Source organism: Leguminivora glycinivorella, chromosome 14 (genome assembly GCF_023078275.1).
Source record: "Leguminivora glycinivorella isolate SPB_JAAS2020 chromosome 14, LegGlyc_1.1, whole genome shotgun sequence".
In the NCBI taxonomy this organism is placed as follows: Eukaryota; Metazoa; Arthropoda; class Insecta; order Lepidoptera; family Tortricidae; genus Leguminivora; species Leguminivora glycinivorella.
This window is the reverse complement of record NC_062984.1, coordinates 12031123-12053020: the sequence shown is the minus strand read 5'-3', so window position 1 is coordinate 12053020 and position 21898 is coordinate 12031123. Positions and strand designations below refer to the sequence as shown.

The following is a 21898-nucleotide window of genomic DNA, read 5'->3' as shown; positions in this document are numbered from 1 at the left end:
GACGACGGAGTCGGATTTGACGACGCGGGGGCAACCGTGCCCGGTTTATTGCGGGGACGAAGGTTTCTTCCTGCTTCGGACATCTTTTTCTTCTCGTACTCTTGCTGTCTTCTTTTTAGCACACGCGGGGGTCCCTAACTATCACTGACCTACCTATCGCCTATGTGCGGACGCTACAGAACGCAGCGTGAACGAACGAACGAGTCTTCATCGATCTTCCTCAGATGAGGATATCGGTGGCCTTTCCATCCTTGGTTTTGGATTTTTGGCGGTTTTCTGCCGCCGCCCACGACAGTGGGCGGGTCTTTTCATTGCCCTTTTGAAGGGCTCAGGTAGCGTTAAGCTTTGTCAGGCCAGGGTGGCCTTTCATGGCTTATGTTTCTTCTTTTTCTTCTGTCTCTACTCCTCGTACTCTTCTTCGGGCATCGCCAGGCTCCTGGGGAGTGGGCGCTGCCGGCAGCGGTACTGGAACTCCGGTGGTCGGGCGTGTAGAGGCGCGATCCCTTGCAGATGTGGGTGCCGAGAGATGTCAGCGCGCGCGAACATCTTTTTGGATAGGCTGCGTATGAAGGCATCCAGGCTTTGCCAGTTTAGTCCCCGGCTGATGTCAACGTTACGCACGTAGCGGGGGGCTTTTACTATCATGCGTAGGGTCATGTTCTCCTGCGCACGCAGACGCTTCTTCTGGGATTCTGCCACCAGCGCGTACCAGGCAGGCGCTGCGTACGTCAGGCGGGACCGTATGTATGTCTTCGCTATCCCCAGCTTCGTGCGGCGAGGGAGGTTGCTCAGGAATATGGGTTTCAGCTTGGCTCTGGCAGTTTTCGCACGGCTGATCACGTCGTCGATGTGGGGCTTCATGGATAGGCGCCGATCGATACTGACTCCCAGGTATTTTATCTTCGGCGCCCATTCTATGTTCTCTCCATTGAGACGGAGACGTGGCGGCGGTTTGTTGGTGTTGCCGGTGAGTAGCGCCTGGGTCTTTCCCACATTGATCGATAACCTCCACCTGGATAGCCAGTCGGGCAGTGCGTCAAGGGACCTCTGGATTTTCTTGGCCGCTTGCTTGGGGTTCATTGACGTGGCAAAGAGTGCCGCGTCATCAGCATAGAGGCCCAGCTTGACTCCTGGTTCGACTGGCAGGTCATCGGTGTAGAGGGCGTAACAGGTCGGTGATAGTACGCTGCCCTGTGGAACTCCCGCATGGATCGGGTGTTCTTCCGAGATGGCGTCCTCCACTGCTACTTGGAAGCGGCGGTTTGTCAAGAAGGAGGCCACCACCTTGACAATTCGCCTGGGTGCTTCGGTCTTCGACAGCTTGTAGGTAAGTCCCTCGTGCCACACTCTGTCGAAGGCCTTTTCCATATCAAGGCATACGGCTGCGGTGAACTCCTTCTTGTTCATGGCCTCGGTCATAATGTGTATGACCCTGGTCAGCTGGAGCGTCGTGGAGTGTCCTTCCCGGAAGCCGAATTGTTCTGGGCGGGGCTCTACATAGGGCTGGAGTTTGCCCAGTAGTAGTCTCTCGAACACTTTGGAGAGGGTGCTCAGCAGGGTGATCGGACGATAGCTCTCCGGTCTTCCTCTTTCCTTTCCGGGTTTTGGGAGCATGATGACCCGACCAAGTTTCCACGGTGTCGGGTAGTGGCCCGAGCGCATGATCCCGTTAAACAGGCGCGTCACCGCCACAACAGTGTGTTGCGGCAGGTGTCTGAGCGCCATGTTTGGGATCTCGTCGGGGCCCGGGGCTTTCCTGGGGTTACAGCGGTGGAGAGCTCGCTGCACTTGGCCGGGGGTGAAGAAGACCGGGTTGTCTTCTGCTGCCAGCGGCTGCTGGAAGTATCTCTCCAAGTGTTCGGTGACCTCTGCGACGTGCTGGTGATCTCGGGCTGGGTTCGGCTGGAACTGTCGGCTTAGGCATTCGGCGAAGATTTCTGCCCTATCTTCTGCCTTGTATTTTGGGTGTCCTTGGGAGTCCTTGAGTGGGCGAATCGAGTCTTGCGTCGTGCCGAGTTGACGGCATAGACGGTGAATGGAGGGAACATCACCGTCTATGGACGCAATGTGATTCTCCCAGCTCGTTGCTGCGTGTTCGCTCAGCTCCTTCTGAACTCTCTTCACCAGGGAGTTCAGTTCGGTCTTGAGTGTAGGGCATCTAGTCACCTGCCATCTTCTTCTCAGGACGTGTTTGCGCTTTATGAGGTCCAGCACCCTTTGAGGCAGGGGAGATATTCTCCTGCTTCGCCGGGTGGTGTGCGCTGCGGTGTTGAGTGCGTCCTGGATGTCGCTGGTGATGGCTGTGGCTGCGGTTTCCACTTCTTCTGCTGAGGAGACCGCCATGGTCTGGGGTTTCCCTCCATGGCTTGGACGTAAGTCTCCCAGCAGATGCGGCGTCCGGGTCGTGGGTTGATTTGGACTGGGAGGTCCTCCAGCGTCAGCAGGATCGGGCGGGTCCGATGGCAGGTCGGGGAGGGCCTCTTGTCGAATGGTGGCTGTGATGTCTTTGTAGACCGCAAAATCAAGGATGTCTGCCCCGTGCGCGTCGTAGTGCGTCGGCTCCTCGGGTCCAGACACCTCGAAATTGTGGTCCACTGCTGCGTTGTAGATAGCACGGCCAGCGGAGCACTGCCTCGACGCGTGCCATGCCGTGTGCTTGGCGTTCCAGTCCCCCGCCAGGAGGATCGGCATTGGGGGACTTAGAAGCTTCAGCAGGTCTCGTTGGAGGTGGCGAGGGGGGCCGCCTGGTCTGTAGACGGCGTACAGTCGGAGGTCGTGGCCCGAGACTCTGATGTCGACTCCCAGGGCGTAGAGAGAGTCGAGGGGCTGGTATTCCACCGGCTGGTGGATGATGGACCTCCGAACTAGTACTGCCAGGCCACGGTACGCTGTGCCGTTCTGTTGCGTCTCCTCCTTCCTGTACACAACGTAGCCGGGGATCTTCAGGGGGGCGTCGGCGCGCAGGAAAGTTTCGCTCAGCAGCATCACGTCCACGTTCTGTGCCAAGACGAAACGGCGTACGAGTCCTATCTTGGACTTCAGCCCCTGCGCATTCCAGTGGATCACACGTAAGTTTTGTGTAATTACGGTGATTGCGTATGGGCGAGGGCATCTGTGAGCGCCTTGGCCACTTGCGCAAGTTGGGCCGCTATTGCGGCGAGCTCGGGCATGGCGGTGGGCGGTGAGGTGGAAGCCAGTGCAGGGCTTGGTTTTTTCTGCTGGGCTGGTCCTGGCTTGGCAGAGGAGGCTTCAGGCGGAGAGGTCTTCTTCTTCTTTTTGTTTCTTGGCTTTTTGGAGCCCTTTGCAGCTGTTGGTTGTGCTGCTGATGCCCCCCTTTGGGTGGGGGGGTTGGCCGGGGCCATCAATGAAGCTGGCGCCGATTCTTCCACCGTGGGAGTAGGGACCGAAGCTCTGGTGGTGGGGCCCGGGCGTAGGGGGGCCAGGAGGGCAGTCTTCCCGGCCTTCCACAGCCTGAAGGCCTTTTTGTAGGCTGGGCAATTGCGATGGTTGCCTGGGTGAGGGCCCCCGCAGTTCTTGCAGGTGGCCTTCTGGTCGCGGGGTCTGGTGCACTGGTTCGCCAGGTGAGGCTCGGCGCAGCGGACGCAGGCGAGTTCGCGATGGCAGCCGTGGGAGGAGTGGCCAAAACCTTGGCAGTTGTGGCACTGAGGGGGCCCCTTCTTCCCCCTCCATGCCTCCACCTTGATCCCCTGGATGTGGAGAAGCTCGTTGACTCCGTAGATACCCGCGTGTTCCTTGGCGGAGCCCTTGAGCTGCACGAAGTAGATGCAGCCCGAGCGCCCCGCCCTGGCGTTGATCTGCTTCGCGTACTCCACGGGATATCCGAGCTTCTCCAGGGCTGCGCTTAGGGTCTCGATCGGAGTCTTCACTGGGAGGCCTCTGATGGCCACCTTGAACCGCTTCTCTTCCTCCAGCCCGTAGATATTGAAAAGCGGCTTGGTGACGTCAGAGGCTTTCCCCTCTTTTTTGGCGGCTTTGATGGCGGCAATCGACTCGTTCTCCAGCTTCGTTAGATGCCGGATGATGAGTCGGTACTCGGTGTCGGAGTGCGGGGTGAAAATCACCCCTTCCCCCTTCGGCTTCGCGTTCGCTGACTCTCCCAGCTCCGCGGCGATGTCCGCCAGGACCGTCGGCCAGTTCGGGAGTACGTCGGCGACGATGGGTGGGTATTTGAGTTTTTTGGGAACTCTGCTACCCTCCATGTCGCCGTCGCTGCAAGGCTGCGTGCTGTCATTGCTCTTTTTGACAGCTTGTGTATTATTTTTTTGGGTGCTGTTATTTTTTTTTTGTGTGTTGTTTTTTTTTTGGTTGCATGCAGCCTTGCTTTCGACGGGCCCGGCGGTCGTCGGGGAGCCTGGGGCCGAAGGGATGGCCGCGGCTGAGGCGTAGCTGGTGCTGGGGGCTGCTGCAGATGGGAGTGTGGGCTGCTGGGCGGCTCCTTGGCGTGCGCGGAGCCGCGGGTCGGTCGGCGGCGAAATGTTGTTGCAAGTCCTCTTCAAGGCCTGCGTGGCTGGGGGGCTGTCGTCCTGTTTCCTCTTCAGTTTCAGGGGCTTGAAGAAGTCCTGCGCTACAAGCTCGTCGAGGATTCGGTGCAGCGGGGCGTCTTGGGGTTTCAGCTCAACCTCTTCGCCGATGACGAGGGCTTGGAGTCTTAGGAATGTGCACATCCATGTGAAAAATGGATGCCGCATATACCCCAACTCCCCAGTCTCGATACCAGAATACTAGCGTGATTCAGTATCTCGACGGGTGAGGCCTCCATCGGGATCGGCGAAAAAGTGCGGCCGGGGGCCGTGTTGGTGGGCTCAGGTGAAGCGGCGCTGTTGATGATGTTGTGCATAACTTCCTCAACATGTTCCGTGGAGTCGTCTGCTTCTTGCGGTATGTCGGAAAAACCGCTCGCCTGGCTACCGTCCTTCTCCACATCGGCGGAGCGGTCGGCTGCCTTCGGCAATTTTTCCGTCGGTAGTTGACAAAACTCCCGTTTCGAACTACCCACCCTATCCGCGGGAACGGGGGGGGTCGGGAGCTTCGTGTCGGCGGCTGCGGGTGGATCGGAAAACGATGCGAGCCGAGTACCCACCCGCCCCGCGGGGGCAGGGGGGGGCAACGGCCGATCGTCCGACATCGGGTTCAGTCGGTGTTAGTAGGCGGGCCGGGTGCGACGCATTGCCGCCGGTCGGGCCTAGCTTCCAGACCTAGTCTAGGTGACACCGTTTGAGCGGAACCTAAACCGGTGGTCTGGGGCTAAGTCGACAAGCGGGGCAGCGTGACGAGCAGCGGGCTTCCCCTCCGGCGAAGGCCGGGCGCGATCCGGCGAGTTTTTCACACAGGAAAGAACGGCTGGATGAGCTGGTGCTGGAGATGGGTGGAGCGTCCGAGCAGCAGTGAGGTCCGAGTGGCTTTCCATGAGGGAGCGGAGGCGGCGTGGGTGCTTATGTAACAGCGCGCCCCTCCATGCCGTGTAGCTCCGCCCCTTTCACTTCGCGCGCTACACATCGCGAATGTATTTATTAATCCAAATAACCAATCATGATACAGTGTTAGTTTTTATGATTAACTTAATCTATATTATTAAAATTAGTAGCATGCAAGGGTAGTTTTATTAGTACATGCTAAGACACACAAAAGACAATACAACAGGCACAAAAATACAACACAAAAGCAAATAAAACACGACAAAGAATAAAAATAGAGACATAACTTAACCTATATGCGACAGATGTACTGCGGAAAGCTTTTCCTTTGTATTTGTACGGAAGCGTACGAACGTGTCATGTTATAAATTTTAACTTCTGATTAGCAGAAACGTCTGCAATCGATGCCACTGATGTTTAAGAAGTTTAACACTCTTACGGTAGATGTCGCTACGGGTCCCATTGACCTTAGTAGTGGAAAAATTTCGCTGGCTTGGTTGAAGTCTTGGTGGCTCAGTTGGCAGAGCGCTGGAGTATCGATCCAGAGGCCGTGAGTTCAAGTCTCACCCAAGGCAGACATTTTCCACTTTTAAATTTATTCTAAGCCTAGTGGCATCGATTGCAGACGTTTCTGCTAATCAGAAGTTAAAATTTAGCATGGTTAGCGCATCGTAACTGGTGAATTTCCAATATGACTTGGAACTCCGGTTGCCGTTTAAGAAGTTTAACACTCTTACGGTAGATGTCGCTACGGGTCCCATTTACCTTAGTAGTGGAAAAATTTCGCTGGCTTGGTTGAAGTCTTGGTGGCTCAGTTGGCAGAGCGCTGGAGTATCGATCCAGAGGCCGTGAGTTCAAGTCTCACCCAAGGCAGACATTTTCCAGTTTTAAATTTGTGTCATGTTATTTCAGTCAGTCTGAACTAAATACGAACGTTTCCGGAAAAATACGAAGGGAAAGCTTTTCGCACTACATATGAACAACAGTCCTTCTGTCATAGACAATGACTTAAGATTGAAAGTGGCATCTACTCTGACTCTGTAGAGCACTGCAGGGCTAGCACATACTTGGCGCAAGATCATCTCTCCGGAACATATCATCATCCTCTTTGCTTTATCCCGGCATTTTCCACGACTCATGGGAGCCTGGGGTCCGCTTTGACAACTACTCCCAAGATTTGGCGTAGGCACTAGTTTTACGAAAGCGACTGCCATCTGACCTTCCAACCCGAAGGGTAACTAGGCCTTATTGGAATTAATCCGGTTTCCTCACGATGTTTTCCTTCACCGAAAAGCGACTGGCAAATATCAAATGACATTTCGCACATAAGTTCATAAAAACTCATTGGTACGAGCCGGGTTCGAACCCGTGACCTCCGGATCGAAAGTCGCACGCTCTTACCGCCACCAGCGCTTATATCTCTCCTGAACATATACCCTCATGTAATTTACTTATATAGTGTATAGGAAATGACACACAATTAGAAACGTGTTATCTATGTCGCGGCGAGACACTGTATAGCGTCAATCATTTGCTCCAAGGTATTTTTACACTGCAAAATTATTATTGAGGAGGCCCTAAAATTGTAAAACAAATATTAGGTATACCTACATAATTTATAACAGCTTCAATTTATCATTTCAAGAGATCCAATGTCAACCAGTTATTTGGGATCAGTTTAATAATTAATTAGAATCTAATGAGCTTCATTCTCCGAAATCTTGAAATGAAAGCTGACATTTACAATTAGAGACAGTATATTTATAACGAGAAATTAATTGCCTCACAACATAAAGTACCTAGATTGAAATAGATATCATACGCGAAAGAAAAAACGACAAGGCCCACTGGTGGCCGAGCCGGGAATCGAACCCGGGTCTTCAGCTTACGCGGCTAACGTCATTAACACTAGGCCACCCGCGCGCGCCAAAGTGCCGCAGTGGTAATGACGTTAGCCGCGTAAGCTGAAGACCCGGGTTCGATTCCCTGCAATCCCGGCTCAGCCACCAGTGGGCCTTGTCGTTTTTTCTTTCGTGTATGATAATCTAAATATTTCAATTTATAATTTATTTTACTTGAAAAAGAACAAATCAAAAATAAATATTCAATAAAATAATTTGGTTTGTTCCCTAGTTGTATAAGGTACGTAGATTTACCATTATCAGGGAGCGTACTTTTCGTGCCGATGACATCAATTTGACGTCACGCTCCATATAGGGTGATCACAAATTGTTTTATTGTAAATTATTAATCATTAGTCATCAATCATTTTAAGTTATGAATTTCTTTGCATGGTAATGAATGCAAGAAGGATGGTGTGCTTTACGTTAGAGAGAAATTCTCTTTTCTACGTATTTATTGTAATGTGTTGTTAATAAATACTATTTAATTAAATTTGTTTATAAAAACAAATCGAATAATTTTATTCACGTTTCACATTTCAAGTAGGTATTATTTATGGCACATGTAAATGGACTACTGTATTTGAAGTAATTTGTACACGATTAAAATTATTAACGACTAATGATTAATAATTTACAATAAAACTATTTGGGATCACCCTATACGGAGCGTGACGTCAGATTAATGTCATCGGCATGAAAAGTACGCTCCCTGACCATTATACAGAGTGGGGCCTGTAACAAAGGCGAAGAAATTGAACTCTAGGCTATTCTCCTTATACTGATCAACATTTGTTCGGCGACTTTTAAAAATAACTTGTATTTTGATTTTTATCACCCTTGAAAGTTTTTTCTAAGAGGTAATGTATTGCGAATTCTGTTAAGTCTAAAGTGTGACAGACAACGTAAATGACAACAATAATGGCGTACATTGAAGCTAATATTTATTTTGTATGAAAAATTAAAAATTTAAAGACTTCATAATTTTTTAAAGTCACTGAACAAATGTTGATCAGTATAATGAGAATAGCCTACAGTACAATTCTTCGCCTTTGTTACAGGCCCCACCCTGTATAGCTACCAAAATAGTACATTACGATACAAGTGCGTAAAAAAGGAAGTTCGAAACGAGTGGCGATAAATTAAAACACGACCGAAGGGAGTGTTATATCGACACGAGTTACAAATTTCCTTTTCGCACGTGTATCGTACGACGTTTTTCAGTACAGATGAGCCTCCGAAGTTTCGACCTGGCATATAATGAACCACTTCTCGAACTAGTGCGTAAAAAAACGACCATCTGTACTGAAAACATATTTTCGCCGGCTTATTTTAATTTTAAATGTCTAAATTGTACGCCATATTTTTATAGGGGAAGGTTTTTTTTGCCCAAGCGAAATCATTGTTTTCCTTTTTGAATATGACATTACTTATGGCATAATCATCATCATTCGCCTGCCCTTATCCCATTTATTTGGGGTCGGCGCAGCATGTCTTCCACTTCCATACCTCCCTATCATCCGTCATCTCATCATTTACTTATGGCATATAGTTTTATACTTTTTATTTATTTATTTATTTAAAACATCAACACAAAAGTTTACAATACAACTCGTTGTGTGGTTAACCATAGTAATAAGGAAAAGGTTTTCTCAATTTCTGGCATTTCTAATTGGATTTTTTTGATCCTTTTAATCCTAGATAGGAATAAGATCGATTTTAAAAGAGTTTGCCAGAAATGCCCTTTTTCTCGCAAACTGTATCATCTTTTCAAAATACACATTGTACTCGCATTTTTTTGCTTTACGAAAACAAATAATAGTTCCGAAAAACTGATTAATTAATATCGATTCAATTTCATTAGGAACTGTCAGCCTCTTATCAATGAATATTTTACTCCTTTTTAGGGTTCCGTAGTCAACTAGGAACCCTTAAAGTTTCGCCATGTCTGTCTGTCCGTCCGTCGGTCCGTCCGTCCGTCCGTCCGCGGATAATCTCAGTGACCGTTAGTACTAGGAAGCTGAAATTTGGTACCAATATGTACGAGTACATATATCAATCACGCCGAAAAAGTGGTAAAATAAAAAAAGAAAAAAAAAAGTTTTATTAACTAGTATAGGTACACGTGAAGTGGGGAGTGATTTTTTTTTTCATTTCAACCCTAACGTGTGATATATTGTTGGATAGGTGTTGAAAAATGTGTCCCCCCCCCCCCCTCTAACTATTGAACCATAAGTTTAAAAAATATGAAAAAAAACACTAAAGTAGAACTTTATAAAGACTTAATATTATCTTCGGTTACTGCGATAGTTACTCATGAAATAAAAATATGGAAACGGATTAAATCGCGTATAATGAATTTACAATTCATCCGGGATGAATTTTAAATTCATTATACGCGATTTAATCCGTTTGCATAGTTTTATTTCTTATAAAAAGACTTTCTAGAAAAATTATTTTGAACTTGATAGGTTGAACAGTTTTTGAAAATAATACGGGAAACTACGGAACCCTACACTGAGCGTGGCCCGACACGCTCTTGGCCGGTTTTATATAACTCATATTAAAACTGAAGTTTTTAATTACCTTTTGAATAATCTTGGTCACCGTTACTTATTTTCTGTAAAATCACGATTAAAAACCTTTATATTACGGAAATAATTGAGTTACATTCATATTAAAATTATGAAAGCTGAAATTGGTTAGAAAATATTAAACAATTTCTAAGTTACAATGAAAGTGGCTATAAATAAAGCATTACGCTCAGCGCAGAGAAAATCCACTATTTTAAACGGCGCTTAAGAGAATATTTTTATTTTGCTCCTACATTAGAGAATAGGATCTGTACAAACTCTTTATTTAAAGAAACTCTGATTGGATTCGACTTACATGTTTGCCTTTGTTTTTATTTATTGCTTTTATTTATTAAGTTTCCTATTGTTGTAGATATTTATATTTTTAGAATAAGCTAGTTTCCTACTAGTCAAATCAGCTTTTTTTATGAACTGTCAAAACGATCTGCTAATATGAAATTGCTATGAAATACTAAGGAGTGACGACACGGTCAATTTATTTATTTTATATCTTTCTCTTTGACTTGTTGAATATTATAAATTATGTTTAAACATAACTACTGTTCATATTTCTCTTGTGATTAGGTGGTGCTTTATTTCGTGGACTGCATAAAATATTTTATTTTAAGTATAGGAAACTAGCCTATTAGTTCAATTCACTCTGAAGTATAATTTTATCTGTGTAAACTTGTCTTTCTTTGCCTCCACTTTGCTTTATTTCTAACTAGCTTTTTCCTACGGCATCGCTCGCGTTAGAAAGAGACAAAAAGTAGCCTATGCCACTCTCCATCCCTTTATGTATGAATTTTCTGTGATGCACTTTTCGCTTTTGCCCTAATCTGCTAAACAAAGGCCTTTATTTCTATTATTCGCTCCCGCAGGGTTAGCTCCCGTTTAAACGGCACGTGTCTCAGTGTAGTTAAAAAGCAACTATCATGATAGCAATAAGGTTCAAATCCATAAAAAGCCCTTTCCGAGATAACACGTTTTGTCATCTTCAAAAAAGTTACCTGCACACTGCAAACTGTTTAATAAATTTGAACCTTATTGCTATCATGATAGTTGCTTTTTAACTACACTGAGACTTTAGCACGTGCTGTGGAAACGGGAGCTAACCACCGCGAATAATAGAAACAAAGGCCTTTGTTTAACAGATTAGGGCAAAACCGAAAAGTTCATCTCAGAAAATTCATACTATAACTATCTCCACCTAAAAAATCACATCAATTCTTCGCTCCGTTTTGCCGTATTATTTATCGTATGGCAAATTGGACAGTGTTATGGAATAAGCGATCAAGCGACAGTTAGATGAAATCGAGAAAATGAGCTAGAAAGATTTGAAATTTGAATCAGTTGTTGTAAGCTTGTTCATTTATAAAGCAAAAAGTTAATTTTGACATTGAACCTATAAAAGTGTTCATAATTTAAATTGATAAAAAAAATAACACCATACCTATTCAAGTTTCGAAGTTATTAACGTTTTTCCGCTTGATTCTTTATTGAACTAATACTGCGATGAGGTTAATTTATTTCGCCGTAGCGTACTATGAGACATATTTTGTCGCTTGATTCTTTAATGCAAATTGTTAGAGGTAAAGTGAATACTGGAATAAAATAAAATTCCATATATTTGAGTAAATAGTGCTATTGTAAATAAATTAACAACAATGTTTTCCTCCACAATGATTAGGAACTAATCCGTCTAACAATTTAGTTTTGTTCTGCAATCAACTTTTTTTAATAAATGTCAAAAAAATCAGCATATATGGCAAAATTGGCATTGTAACTAATAATAATTCATTAGTACTAGCCAGGATTACACACATAATATATTATGATATAACAAAACCTCTTGATACTTAGTTCTCATTAAGCGAAATATCCTGCAATTTCAAATATGTAACAACGAATTAAACGACACCAATAGGGCGGTTAAATCGATATTGCGTTTATAAATCATCAAAACTTTAAACCAAAACGAATTAATAACATCTTTATGGCGTTTAACTCGATTTTGCGATTTAGAATATACGCTTATTATAATTTGTAAAAGTAAATTTGGCGTTCAATTCGTTTTTACGTAACGACTTAGTACACAGGGCCATACAAATTTTAACGTGTCGCTTGATTCTACCCCTTAAAATAAGGCTGTAAGCATGATTTTTCAACAAAGAAATAATCAATACTATAGATTATCACATTTATATCCGAACTGCATTCATAACTTTTTTTTCGGATTTTGGCGCTTAGTTCGCTATTCCATAACACCGTCCAATTTACAATCTTACATGCAAATCACAACTTAAATTTAGCATTCCGTAAATAGTCGATAGCGTCGCTCGTGAGGTTTTTGAAGTCCGTTGCCGTGAAAGACGGACAAACAAACAGACACACACACTTTCCTATTTATAATATTAGTATGGATGTTAATGGACAGTCTACATTGGTATACTTAACACTTTCGCTACCAAGAACCCGACTGTCGGGCACACCGCTCGTAGAAGCGTAGCCGATTACATGGGTTTCCCCGTATGTAGCGAAAATGTCGTAGCGCCGCGTAGAGCCCGGTTTCGAAAGTGTTAAGTAGTTCCATGTCTCGTCTTGTGACAGTTAATATTAACTCAAATTTTAGTAGTCTTTTATCAACACTGTAACATTCATTGTCATCGTCTCGTCAGTGTATTTTACTTTAGTGTCTATTACATTTTCAGTTTATTCCTCAGTCCAAAGACAATGTTACTCAGATAATCTTAGTGGAAATAGTCTCAGGAAGGATGTTGTCTTTTTTCTCCATAATTTTCTTATGCCTGTTTTTTTTTCTCATTATAGAAAACAAAATACCTAAAATACAAAAATAGTTATGAATACAGGTACTAAACATTACAATTTTAGATTACAATAGTTATTTGTTTTACAAGGGGGCAAAGTTGTTGTTTAACTGCACGTGCCGATATTGATACCCGAGCAGCAAGCGATAGATTCCAATATTGAAGTAGCGAGTGGTTCAAAAAGTAGAATCTTGAGCGTTGCGAGGACCAAGGCACGAAGGTTAAGCAAACTTTGCCACCGAGTGAAACACAAAATTTTTCACCACACCAACACTGTGAAAATATGAATTGTAAAACATCAAAATAAATAAAATAGTTAAATTTTTTTTAACATTTATGATTCAAAATCATCATTTATAAGTATACGTGAATTCCAACACCCAGCTTTAAACATCAATTTAAAAGAATGAAATTTTCACAATACTGCACTCTTGTGGATAAAATGCAATATTGCTATCTGTTTTCGAATAGCAAAGTAAGCCTTTACGTTGGTGTGGTGAAAAAATATTTTTACTTATTTTTCCTTTGGGATGTTTTAGCTTAAAAATAATACATCTATCGACGCGGATTCGGCAAAAGCCGACAGGTAAATGAATTATGTCCACACACAAAAAGAGTAAAAATGACGTTCGAACTGGTTCCGCTCGGCTAAGGCTTGACGATTTGTCCACGTTTAATTTGCACTACAGCGGAGGCGTAAAGTTTGTTTAAATAAAATATATAAATAAATATTGGGGGACACCTTACACAGATCAACCTAGCCCCAAACTAAGCAAAGCTTGTACTATGGGTGCTAGGCGACGATATACTTACTTATACATACCTATATAAATAGAAAACATCCATGACTCATGCAGAAACAAATATCTGTGTTCATCACACAAATGAATGCCCTTACCGGGATTCGAACCCGGGACAAATTTCAAAATATTAAATATAAATTAGCAAAAGATGCTTTATATTATAGTTATAATTGTATCCAGTCTAGTAAAGGCTGTTCAAAAAGAGAAGAGGTGTGAAATATACCTATGTATAGAATGTATTCTATGAATATTATTTATTCATATCTATACTACATGTTACATAATACATATTTATATATTATTAATATTATAAATGGGAAAGTGTGTGTGTCTGTTTGTACGTCTTTCACGGCTAAACGGAGCGACGAATTGACGTGATTTTTTAAGTGGAGACTGAAGGGATGGAGAGTGACATAGGCTATTTTTTATCTCTTCCTGGCCCCCACTTCCCTAAAATGAGGGTTGAAGTTTGTATATAGCATTCCTTAATTTGCGAGCGAAGCTGCGGGCAACAGCTAGTACTCCATATTTATGAAATGTCATGTCATTATACATACATACACATAATCACGCCTGTGTCTCATAGAGGCGTAGGTAGAGCACATGAACTAAATATGTAAAATATGTATGAAAGAGAAACTTATCAAAATTTTATTTTCAGATACATTGACCACCATGTACGCGTACATCATTGCGGGAGTGGCCGGCGCCATGTTGCTGTGCGCTGTCGCCGTGGTGGCGCGGTGCGTGCTGCGCAAGCGCGGCCGCGACCGCCCCAAGGGCCCCGACGTCTCCGCCAGTACCGACATCCCCAACGGCTTCAACGACAGCATATCAGAGGTCGATAACGACATCAACATCACCAGCCTATCTGTCCCGGTCGATACCGTCGATTCTGGCTTGAAGCCAGAAATGCAATTCACCGACGTTGCTCTCAGTCCGAAAATCAATCGGTATGTCGGCCGACCTGTGCCTAATACCTACCCTCACGTCAGCACTAACATGTACGGGCAGGTTGCCGAATTCCCCATAGAAATGCCTCTCCGAACTATGCCCCACGGCACGTTAGGTCGCGGCGTAGCGGTCAAAACACTGCCTCGCGTCCAAGTGCAAAACGAGACGGACCCTAACACCAGGAGTTTATATCGATATTCCAACGCCCAGTACTACTTTGGGTGACAACAAGAAAATCAAGGTACAGACGTATCTAGGACTTATTGTTTTTAGTGCAATGTAGTGAAGTGAATATAGGACTTAGTGGATTATGAACAATGTCCTACTTTTAACACTGTGATACTGTGATATTAATAAAAGATCTTTCATAATAAATGCCACAGATTTCTGTAAAATATAGTACCTAATATGATGAAATGCGTTATTGTATCGGAAAGATATTCTGTCTAGTTAATTAATATGGAGAGTTTACTTGTGAGATTACTTCTTATATTTAGATGAGGTTTGCAGTTGTAGTTTTGAATTGAGTTTATTGATAATAATGATACGTGTTTTACCTAACTGATCGATGACATTAATTATGTATTACTTGTTTACCATTTACGTTCAAAACAACCTCCACCGAATTTAGATTATTACTTCGTGAACCCATTTATATTTTATTTACAATCTCTTGAAAGTAGATTTAAGATAAACATTCATTATACGTTCGGCGCAGAAAGCTTACACGTGTCGTAGTAAAGAGTTCGGGTACTTCCTCATTATTTTCTACTTTTTTTATGATCTGATATTTCGCAAAAAACTGAATTTTTGCCTAAATATATTTTTTCTACGTTTGAATAACTTCTTTGTTTTCAAGTTAATTTCATTATGTACTAAGTTGATAGCGTTTTTGATAGGTGAAAGATCAAATCAAAATAAGTAAGTAAGTAAGTAAGTAAATACTTTATTGTACAGGAAAATAATACAGCACATAATATTTAAAATAAAAAGTTTCAGTACAAAGGCGAACTTATCCCTTCAAAAGAATCCCTTCCCTTATTCCTTCCCTTTATTATAAGATTCAGACCAACCGTTTAAAACAGAATCTGTTTCTCGGGTTGAGACGGAATTTGACCGATAAAAACCCGAGTAAATATAATTATTAGCCACAAAGCACAAACCACTTTACCGCTCGAATATTTCCTTACTAAACTCACCCTATCGTGCTCGAGGTTACCAATTTGTATGGAAATGTACTCAACCGGTTAAGAAGGTTCTAGGCAGGGCGAAGCTTTGCTTATAATATTGTATCGACCTCACTCATAAGAAAATGAAATCGCAGCCCCACAATCGTTAGCTAGGAACTGGATTTGATTCTATTATAGTATGTGTATAATTGGTTTTTATCTTTATATCGACTGTAGTTATTCAAAGTGGTTTGAATAAACTAAGATTAAGTATACTTCGTGGCCTTTTACGGCCATTAATATGATCGTTTCGGGTACTCTTCACAGTATGTAAGTATCTAACTGATACAGATACAAGTAATACATTTAATGTTATCGATTTATCATAAGGTAGGAATGAATGAGCAATTCTGTTCATATGGTACTCTAGTTAATAATTAAAAAAAAATCAATACCTCGATTCTCGATTGAAATTATCCCTAGTCGAGATTGTCCCCTGTACCTTACAATAAGGTACAGCGGGGCAATTTTGACTGGGGGACAAATGCAACCGATCCATTTTTTTCCATGTTTTAAAGTGTCAACTGGTTGTATATGGCACGAGTATTGAGTGGATACATGTGGAACTGAACTTAAAAAAATGGATCAGTTACAATTGTGCCCCAGTCGAGATTTGCCCCATTGTACCTTACACAGTTTTCTAATATCCCGTCGTACTCGTACTCCAAAAGAAGAATATTAGCAGATTGTGTAACAAGGCAGAAAAATAAGATGTTTACTGCAGTAAGTCTATATGCATTCCATACATACTTACTACAATTTTCTTTTCATTGACAGACGAAGATACAAGTTTTTTAAAAGTAGTGACGATTTGCGTAGGAAGGCTATTTATAGCAGTAGGTACGTATAAAAATGATGTCACTTCAAACTTCAAATCTGACGTTCTCAAGTAAAATGTACAAAATCGTCGCTTTCCATAATTAATGTGCTCGTATCTTTAAGCGAATAGGCTAGTTTCCTATACTTAAAAGAAAATATTTTATGCAGTACACGACAGTGCTTAATGTCGTGTACTAGTAAATATTATGCGACCTGTTTTAGTAGTTCCCGACATTTGCGTTCGGGTGATACGTAATGCTAGAGGTGATGGTGGATTTCTCAGAGTGATACGTAATGCCATATTACGTGTTCAAGTGATATCACATTTGTGATATTACTCGCATTACTTACACATGTCTATTAAGCACCACATAATTAGAAGAAAAATATGGACAGTAGTTATTTTTAAACATAATATCTATTAATAAGTCAAAGAGAAAGATATATTAAAATAAAGTAAATGAATTGACCGTGACGTCACTCCTCATTATTTCATACTAATTCCATAATAACAAATCGTTTTGACAGTTTATAAAAAGAAGCTGATTTGACTACTAGGAAACTAGCCTGTTACACGGTAGAGCGTCTTTAATCTTGTGCCTAATACATTTGTCCTACCCATAGGATATAAACCGGCGGTATGTATGTCCAGGAGGTTAATGTTCTTAGGTTTTTGTTTAAGAACGGTATAAATCCTAATTTCCACTAAATTAATGCCACTGTTGATCTGGACAACTTATCCTCGTAGAGATCTTTGTGAGATTACATTGTAAATCACTGTCTTATAGAAAACTATGTTTTGTTTAGTATATTGAAGAGACTCGATATCATTGTGGAATAAGATTGTGACAAGGACGTGTCTTGCAGTTTTGTATTTAAAACATTTAGGCCCACTTGCACCAATCACTTAACTCAGGGTTAGTGGGCTGTCATCTGTCAAATTCCATATAAAATGGTGGCTCTATTTTTGTTGGTGCAAGTGGCCCTTATCCTGATTAAGACCCAGAGCAATAATAATTTTGAAGATTCTTTGATTTCTAAATATAAAAGTTCAAAGCTCGAATATAACTTGCATAAGCACGCGAGGACTTACGAGGTTAAAATAGCATGGAATTATGTACTAAGGTACAGTGGGGCAAATCTCGACTAGGGGCAAATGTAACTGGTCCATTTTTTTCATGTTTTACAATGTTTGCATTATTAAATAGAGTGTCCACCGGTTATATACGGTAGGCGTGTTCAATGGATACATGTAGAACTCAACATCATAGTGTAATAATGGAAAAAATGGATCAGTTATAACTGCCCCCCAGTCGAGATTTGCCCCAGTGTACTTTATACGAACTATAGCATGCATCTGTAACACTGATTGTCACAAATACACGTCATCTTAAGAGCATGTCCAACATTGTTGTTAGCGGCGGCCATTGGAACTACTTTGATACTAAAATTTAACATGGATCAGCCCACAAAATGAGCGAACATATTCGAACATAGCGAATAATATTCGAATATAATTCGAATAAAGCGTCGTCGGGCATATGATTATGAAGACGAAGATATTCATTTTGTAACATGGGTTGTAACATCTTATCAAAAAAAATAGGTATCAGTTGGATGGAACTACATAATAATAAAGTACCAATAAGTGGGAAAGTATCGTCATGTGGTACACAATGGCTCTATTAAAAAAATGACTGATAATTAAATTACTATCTAGAACACATTATTTGATACTTTAAGTATAAAATAAGCTCTGTACAGAAACTTTTTATGTGGTACATCGATTAATAATTAAATTATATGCACTAAAGTATTTTGTTTTATTGTTACTCTAAAAATATTTTAGAATTGCAATGCAATCGTTGTACTTAGGTTGTAGGTAGTCCGTAAACGTAAAAAAATCTATCTTTATTTGCAGTTACAATTCGACAAAAAGAATTGCTGTAATGTGCTAATGCAATTCGAGTGCATTAATACGCTTATCCTTCACCGTCACATGCAATTTAATGGATACTTAAATCATTCATGATTAAGGGACAATTGCATCAACCACATTTGACAGACACATCATCGTCACTCAGCAGATGTTTATGGAACTTCCCATACAATAAAATTTAACGAACACTTTAACGGTGACAAACGGTTTGATGCAACCGGCCCTAAAGGATGATTTTTTTAGTGTACAATTTTATATATTTTTTACAACCATTTAGTGAAAAACATAAATAAAATATCTATGATGCAATCAATATTGAAAAATGGTATTTAAATTGAGATGAATGACAGGTTTAATTTAGATATCATAATTTTTAAGAAAAAAAAACCGCCTTCCTTTGGGGTTCTGGTGATAAATACTTTCAAATGTTGGATTATGTTATCAATTCGTCTGTATATTTTTTAATGTTTGTTATTCGATATCTCCGTCATTTCTGAACCAATTTTGAAATTTGGATGATTCTGAAGTACTTACAGATGAGAATGATTATCAGAACGGAACTCTAACCAGGGGCACAGTATAATAATGAGTACTATCGTACAGTATGGCCACTCCCGCTCCCCGCTGAAAGTGCCGCCCACCCCCTCTCGGTTACCTCACAGTTACCACCTGTCAAAAACGCGAACAGTCGACCTGTCATATGTCACTCATACAAGCATAGTACGTGTTCACCTACACGAGCTTAGACTGTGTGCTAGGAACGCGCCTCTTTCATATATTTGATCGCTTGTGTCCGAGATGTGCTAGGGGCGGCTCACTCTTCATCAGCAGTTCCACTGCACCAAATGTCTGGACGTAAGTGCATGCTGTTCTTATAAAAATACCAAAGTCACTATAAGGTCTATAAGTGTGCCGTTAAGATTTGAGGAGTTCCGTTCTGACCACCATCAGCAGTTCCACTGCACCAAATGTCACTGTTCTGGACGTAAGTGCATGCTGTTCTTATAAAAATACCAAAGTCACTATATAATAAGTGTGCCGTTCAGATTTGAGGAGTTCCATTCTGACCATCATCAGGAGTTCCACTGCACCAAATGTCACTGTTCCGTACGTAAATGCATGCTGTTCCTTTAAAAACACAAAAATCACCATATGTATGCCTTTCAGATTTGAGGAGTTCCCTCGATTTCTCCAGGATCCCACCACCAGAACTGGGTTCTGAGAAAAATGGGACCAATCTGTATGCATAAACATTCAATCAAAAAAATAATTTTCAAAATCGGTCCAGTAACGACGGAGATATCGAGGAACAAACATTAAAAAAAATAAAAAAATACAGACGAATTGAGAACCCCTTCCCTTGAGATTTGGAAGGCGGTTAAAAATAACTACTGTCTATAAAGATAAATTCATAGAAAAATGTCCAAAATTAAAACAATCACAATTCTCTTAAATAATGCTTAAAAACTATAAATATAGGACATAAATTGTATAAATGCTCCGTTTAGATTTGAACAATTCCCTTGGTTCCTCATGAATAAATAAATAAATATTGGGGACATCTTACACAGATTAACTTAGCCCCAAACTAAGTAAAACTTGTACTATGGGTGCTAAGCGACGATATACATACTTAAATAGATAAATAGGTACATACTTATATACATAAAAAGCATCCATGACTCAGAACAAATATCTGTGCTCATCACACAAATAAATGCCCTTACCGGGATTCGAACCCAGGATCGCGGCATAGCAGGCAGGGTCACTACCGACTGAGCCAGACCAGTCGTATACATACATAAAATATATAAAAGTCACTATTAAGGGTGACGTTCAGACTGAGTGGATCATCAGCAGTTCCACTTCACCAAATGTCTCAATTATGAACGTAAATGCATGCTGTTCTTATAAAAATACCAAAGTCACTATAAGTGTGCCGTTCAGATTTGAGGAGTTCCGTTCTGATCTTCATCAGCAGTTCCACTGCACCAAATGTCACTGTTCTGGACGTAAGTGCATGCTGTTCTTATAAAAATACCAAAGTCACTATAAGTGTGCCGTTCAGATTTGAGGAGTTCCGTTCTGACCATCATCAGCAGTTCTACTGCACCAAATTTCGCTGTTCCGTACGTAAATGCATGCTGTTCCTTTAAAAACACAAAAATTATCATATGTATGCCTTTAAGATTTGAGGAGTTCCCTCGATTTCTCCAGGATTCCATCATCAGAACTGGGTTTTGATAAAAATGGGACCAATCTGTATATATATATATATATATATACATTCAATAAAAATAAAAAAATTCAAAATCGGTCCAGTAATGAGGGAGATATCGAGGAACAAACATTAAAAAAAAAAAAAAAAAAAATAAAAATAAAAAACATACAGACGAATTGAGAACCCCTTCCCTTGAGATATGGAAGGCGGTTAAAAATAACAGGAGCAGACCCTTTAGCACAACTTGCCTTGTCGCGCTCGAGTCCATACATCAATCGCCACATCAAGTATGGACTCGCGCGCGACAAGGCAAGTTGTGCTAGAGGGGCAGGTAAGTAATTTAGGGTTACTACAGTCCAAATATTTTGGACTAAAGCGTTGCTTGGCAGGTTGACTGACATCTACTTTTTCGCAGACGAAAAATTCTACGCAATCAAAAATGCATGATAATTCCCCAAACTTCCGGGAGCAAGTGAAGATAAAATTTAAATCGTTAAAAATTTAGCGCTCGACCTACATTAATAAATCAGGGTACCACCTTGATTTATTATTGCAGTCCAGAAATGGGTGAAAAAACTGTAAAATTATTTTTTGCATAATCGTAATATATTTCGGTGCCAGTGATAATCACCTAAATTTGAATAACAAATGTTGCCTTTTTGACCCAAAAACGACGGGGTGTTATAAGTTTGACGTGTCTGTCTGTCTGTCTATTTCGATTTAGTTTTTTTTTGTTTGAAAGCTGAGTTATTTAGTCGGGAGTGTTCTTCGCCATGTTTCATGAAAATCGGTCTACTATGTCGCGGTCGGGGGTTTTATCAAAATTTAAATTTTGTGGGATATCTTGCAAGTATGATTTTATAACACTAAGTTTTCGCGTTTTGTACATATATTTAAAATCACTTACAGGTCGATTGAATATCATTCTTTTAACTTTCATGAGCACGGCCAGTGCATAGAAATAAAATATTTATTTGGCAATACATAACCTAACCTAACCACAAAATTAAAATTTTGAAAAAACCCCCGACTTCGACATAGTAGACCTGTTTTCATGAAACATGGCTAAGAACACTCCGGACTAACTCAGCTTTCAGATAAAAAAACTAAATCTAAATCGGTTCATCCGTTCGGGAGCTACGATGCCACAGACAGACAAACACACACAGACAGACAGACAGACAAACAGACAGACA

At 41.7% G+C, this 21898-nt stretch overlaps 1 protein-coding gene across 1 annotated transcript in view; it reads left to right on the top strand.

The window, feature by feature from the left end:
• LOC125233205 (protein eva-1-like) overlaps positions 1-18355 on the top strand; it is a 128374-nt gene extending 110019 nt beyond the window's left edge. The window contains exon 9 of the mRNA XM_048139115.1: positions 14202-18355. Within this exon, the coding sequence (XP_047995072.1) occupies positions 14202-14719 (518 nt within the window). The 3' untranslated portion in view covers positions 14720-18355. The remainder of the gene's footprint in view (positions 1-14201) is intronic.
• Positions 18356-21898: the final 3543 nt, after the last annotated feature.